General features: G+C 37.8%; 1 protein-coding gene across 1 annotated transcript in view; it reads left to right on the top strand.

The window, feature by feature from the left end:
• Positions 1-5,729, top strand: part of LOC106962063 (high choriolytic enzyme 2-like) — a 14,910-nt gene continuing 9,181 nt past the window's right edge. The window contains 2 exon segments of the mRNA XM_015056220.1: positions 1-46; positions 49-289. Of these exon segments, the coding sequence (XP_014911706.1) occupies positions 1-46; positions 49-287 (285 nt within the window). The 3' untranslated portion in view covers positions 288-289.

The following is a 5,729-nucleotide window of genomic DNA, read 5'->3' as shown; positions in this document are numbered from 1 at the left end:
ATGCAAGAGCTCTCACTAAACAAGCAGGGCTGCATCTACAGAGGGATCGCCACGCTCTGGGCTTCCAGCACGAGCAGAACAGGAGCGACCGCGATTCCTACGTCAGGATCAACTGGCAGAACATCATCCCCGACACCGCCTACAACTTCAATAAGCACAACACCAACAACCTGAACACTCCCTATGATTACTCCTCCATCATGCACTACGGAAAAGACGCCTTCGCCATCGCTTATGGACTGGAGACCATCACTCCCATCTCCAACGCCAGAGTCCAGTTCGGGTAGAGGTAGGGGCTGCCCTGCTGGGACATCTCAAGGATCAATATGCCGTACAGCTGCTAATAAGATGAATGAAAATGCTCTAAAAATATTTCAGAAGTTTAGACAAATCAATGATTACCTGGAGTAAAGGAAATGTAAAATTACTTATTAGGGTTTTGTGTTTTTTGTTTGGTACCAGAAGTATATAACATCCCCCGAACTGATATTAGATTGTATTAAATTGTATCCTCCAAAAAATAATGAGCATCAACAAGATCTACCATTGATTTTGGTGACAGATTGGTGGTGTGGTACCACTGCCATTGAGATTAACCACAGCTGATCTCACGAGCCAGGCCTGAATAGAATTGACATGAAGATTCTGCCTAAATACGCAAAGCAGGTGAACAGCTCTCAAAAAGAAACACTTTATGTACCAAAGAAAATGTAAGATCAGATTAAAAAAAATTATACTAGTATAGATTAGATTGCACACCAGTTCTTAAGAAGTTGTTTGACACCAGTGAGTGTATATATATTTCTTTATTTTAAAAGTTTTTTTTTGTGACTGAGGTGAAAGGAAAACAGATTTGTTTTGTGTGTGTGTGTGTGTTTTTTATTATTAATAATCTTTCTTACAATATGCAGTTTGATCCCATTTTTGAGAAATTTTAAAAGGACAATATACTGTTTTTTCCCCCCAAAGCATTTTCCATATGACCCCGTTAAGAATCATGTGGAGTAGCATTAAAAAAAGGACAGTTCTGATAATTACAAATCAGAAACTTCCAAAAACATAAAATTAATCCAATGTTAATTAAATAGTTCAAAAAACAAAAACAAAAACAGACCAGTAACATGGGATTCACATTACTGAAAATGAAATAATTATTTTTTTTTTAAACAGAACGATTTCCATTCAAGAGGACTAATGTCAGTTGTTACGTGTATAAATATAAAAGCCCAGAAGGACCCAGAAATGCTCCTTATAAGTGTGTGTTTGTTTTGTTTGAACAAAGCGATGGAACATTTCTGTTTGTAGCTCCTCAGTGAAACAGGTGTTCAGATCCTAAAGCCCAGCAGGGGTGTGAAAATGAGGGTAGGGGGATGGTGGTGTTTTCATCTCCTGCTATAAAATATCTGCTCTATAGATACCAGACTGGGTGTTATTATCTTTGAATGGTTGAAGGCTCTACTTAATGAAGCTTTTTGTGTTTTTGTCCTCTCTCCATCTACTTCTGCTACATCATGGAAACGTCTCCTGCACACTCTGCCATGCCCTTCATTAAACAAGAGGAAGATATTTCTAACTCTGGACTCTATTTGCCTACACAAGAAAGAGTAGCAATTACCAGTATTGCTTTTGTAAGAAATCTATAGAAGATAATATATAATACTGTCCTTCAATTCAATTTGCCGTAGCATATTACATATTTTCATATTTTAGAAAAGACAGACAGACTGAGGGTCTCACACACCCTTAATGTCAGTAGCCGGCAGTGAAGCAAACTGGCTTTTACTTTAATAAATGAAACTATAATTTGAAAGCTGCTTATTCCTTTAATGCTGCTTATTTGTGTCTGATATTAACAAAATCCTTGGTGACCTGAAGCATGTAAAGGTGACAAAAAAGCAAAAACACACAAGAAAGCAGTAATGGTTCAAATGCTTTCATATCACTACACATCCTGATGTTTGAGGGTTTGTGTCAGCAGATGGCAGCAAAACCTTTTCAAACAATTATCCTCACCCCCTTCTCAGAATCCAAAATTGTTGTCACTCTGATTTGTGCATTTATTTTCTTTAGCACTTTTTAGGCAGTTGGTACCTCATGAAATGCTATAAAATAATTCCTCTATAAATTTTAAGCTGTTTTTCTCCTTAGGATTTATTTTCTTTATTATTATCATTTAGCATTTGGACTGTTTGTAGAAGCAATAGAGACCCAAAATGGATGTACAAAAATGAGCAAAATGTGAATTTTCCGTAATAGGTCCTTCATAACCTCTCACCTAAGCTATTAAGCTTGTTCTAATGGTGTAACTGTGTAACAAATCAAATATCCCACTCTGGTATCAATTTGTACTCTTCAAAAATTCCAAACATATTTTAATGTTGTGATTCTCCATAAATTCACAGAGGGATGAGAGTGAACGTTAAACTAATGTTATTCACTGGCAGTTGCTACTGGAGCTAACCAGGCTATAGGATGGTGCTCACTGTGGCATCACAGCAAGAAGGTTACTGGTTGAAACTCCAGGAGTCACACTCACCCAGTACATCTGGAGCGTTGATCAACTGTGATGGACGCATGGTCTTCCCAACTTACAACAGCTGGGGCGGACTCCTGCGTTCAGAGTTCAAATCCTAGACAAGCCCCCACTTTGTTATGACTTGGCTCTGGGACCATGACAAATAAAGGAAATCAATGCATGGGATAACTCAAAATTAGATTTATATGACCAAAATCAATAGAGAAGACAGGGCAAGGATGTGAAGTTCTTCGGGAGACACTGGCCAGCTGCCTCCAGTTCTGATCAGCACCAATTAGAAGCACAAAGCTTTATTTATTTGAGGATGATGAGTTTCTGCCTGCATCACTGAAAGTAAAGTTAATATTTCAAAGGGATCAGCTTGCACTGCATGTGATAGCCTACTTGGGGAAAGAAAGCGGTGTATTTTGTGCAAGAATGAAAAAAAATAATGCAAACAAGTGTCTTCCAGATAAGCACACCATAGATAATATGTATTGTTTGTCACCAGGTCCTGAGTTAGTTTTCATTGTATTCAGTTTATCCGAGCCTGATCCCTTTTCACATATTTAGACACAACCAAGCATGGTCTTCCCAACCCTCAAATGTTTAAAAAACATTTGAGGGTTTTTTTAAATTTCAAATTATTACTTACTTTAAATATTTTCACATTATTCCTGTCATTTTTGTTCATGAGAATGTGAAGATCAAGTCTTTTCTGTTTAGTGTAATTGTTATATTCAGTGCTTATTTCGCAGATTCTTATTTGCAAACAATTCTGAAAATTACATTTCCTTTGACATCAGAGTTATGCACTAGTTAGATTTGTATTACCACATCAAACCCCAACATAATATAATTAAAATATGCAGTTGTGATGTTTCAAACTGTAAAAAATGAAAATCAGCACATGTACTTTTGGTTGAAAAAACAAAAATGAATAAATAAGCATTAGCTCAATACACTAAATAGACACCAAAACATTCTCTCCATGAAATACTAACTCTTCTGCCCTAATTCCAATGATATAGATAAGTCAGTCGGAGACAGATTTTTTTCAGTCTGACCTAGTTTCTTTTGAAATTTCATCGGTCATTTTAACCCCCGAATAAGCTTAATGGCAACAAAAAGAAAACAGTGAAGAGAGAAAAACAATGCAAGCAGATATTGCAAGAGGAAGCACACAAGAGGAAAGAACCAGATGTAGGATAGTAAAATTAGCTTACACCCGGGAGCAATCATTAATATTACTTCCTGAACTGTCGAGGCTCTTTGTTTGCAACACGACTACATGAAGCTATTCATTTTGGTCTAGTGTAATTAGTTCTACATGTGGAGTGTCAACACTTCCAACCTGGTAAATGTCAAGCATCATTTAACCATGCAAACTATTGGTATGGGTATTGAATGTACAGGCTGGTGTGTCATTTGCACCTGTTGAACTTTTTCTCTTTTAATCAGGGTTTAAGCATAAACCCAGTTATATTTTACTGCATCAAATAAAAAAAATCTTAAAAGTGTGGTGTGCATTTGTGCTCAGCCCTGTTTACTTTAACACCTCCACTTTAAAGACTTTGCAACCAGTCTGGTAGCCTTTGACCAGATAAACAGTAAGGTTTATCTGGTCAAATTGCATACTGACAGATGCACCTGGTAACCTTGCGTCATTTAAACTTAAAGGGGCAATGCTGTGCATTTTCCAGGCACATAGTGACATTTTATAGCAGTCGAGTAACTATGTTAACTTGACTTAACAGAAATTTGACTTTGTAATTTAACGCCTTAAAATTCTGCCTCTGTCTCTTTAAGAAGCTCCCGCTCTTCCTGAAACTCCGCCTTCAAGAAGTCAACACAACATGGCTCCTCTAACAACTCTTTTTTTTTTTTTTTTTTTTTTTTTTACCGGCGTTTCACTGATGGGTAGCTCTTAAAATGAGCTCAGCAGATGTGCAGTACAATCAGTTGTTTGCTAATTGTTGCTGGCTAGTCTGAAGGGATTGAGTAGGGAGTCACGGGGGAGAGTTAGTCTGTGAAGTGGAAGTTCAGAAGCTTGGAATCTGCAGCTCTGAGGAGGAGCTTCATCTCAAAGGCGGAGTTAGGTCCACCCAGGTGTTCAGCACAGCCGGATGGTTGCCACAAGCAGGGGTGAAAGTAAGGGGGTACGGTAAGGTACTAATCAGTACCAGCAAGAGAGGGGAGCGGCTGTCAGCTGTAAAGAATCAATGGGTTCACTGTGAAGCCGTGAGTTCACCCACTAATCAGCCGTGACTGATTAGTTTTTCAAGAACAATCTAAAACACGACTTAATCAGTTAATAAATAACTTTTTTCCCATTTCATATTGTTTCTGAACTGTTCGTGCTTTGTTAGAACAGAGCTGCAACATGTCGATCGCGGAAGGTTTTGAGTCGATCTCGGCATTAGGTGACAAACTGAACGCCGCCAGGAGGCTGAGACCAGCAGGTCCTCCTCTGATTGGCTTAAAACGTTCGTAACTTTATTAAAGAACAACAACAAAAATAATCAACAAAAACTTTTCAACTTAATGACCCAACAACAATAATAATCTCAGTGATTATTGTTTCTACAAGGTGTTGCGCAATTCTGTGCGCTTCGGTTCCATTACCAAAATAACGAGCAGAGCAGGAGTTTAAAATGAACTAATCAACCACCGCTGTGTTCAGGGAGGCTTAATAATGATCGCAAAATAAATATCAAGCCTTAAAACCTGATATCGTAACGGACTGAATGTTATGTTTTTAACGTAATCTCTGGTCGGCTTGTGGAGCGCAGGAGGTTGCCATGGCAACGGCTGTGCTTAAATGACAAAGAGAGACGGAGAGTAAAAAATGTGCGAGTGGTTTAGAGTTGATCACCTGTTCAGTTATTTTACCTTTGTTTACCTTTGCTGTGGCTCATCACAGCTGCTGTAGTTTCTGAACGTTCAATAAACGACAAACTTGGACTAATTACCTCGTTCTTTGTGAGAATACGTCATTTACAACAAACATCAAACACGGTAAATATGTTTTTGTTTAACAAACAAATGGCTTCTACCGCGATAATTATGTGAAATTAAATTAATTGTAATAAAAATAGTTTTGGTGCTGCTGGGCTCAGAGTCTGAGAGGCTTTTTCGTTATCAAACTTTTTTTTTTTTGCCTCTTATTTAGTGGAAATATTGATGTTGATGAGACTTAATGATGATAACCTTT

The sequence above is a fragment of the Poecilia latipinna genome, unplaced genomic scaffold (assembly GCF_001443285.1).
Source record: "Poecilia latipinna isolate Pla-1442-1.1 unplaced genomic scaffold, P_latipinna-1.0 Scaffold1366, whole genome shotgun sequence".
NCBI lineage: Eukaryota > Metazoa > Chordata > Actinopteri > Cyprinodontiformes > Poeciliidae > Poecilia > Poecilia latipinna.
The sequence above is the reverse complement of the archived record's forward strand: the minus strand, read 5'-3'. Positions and strand labels throughout refer to the sequence as shown.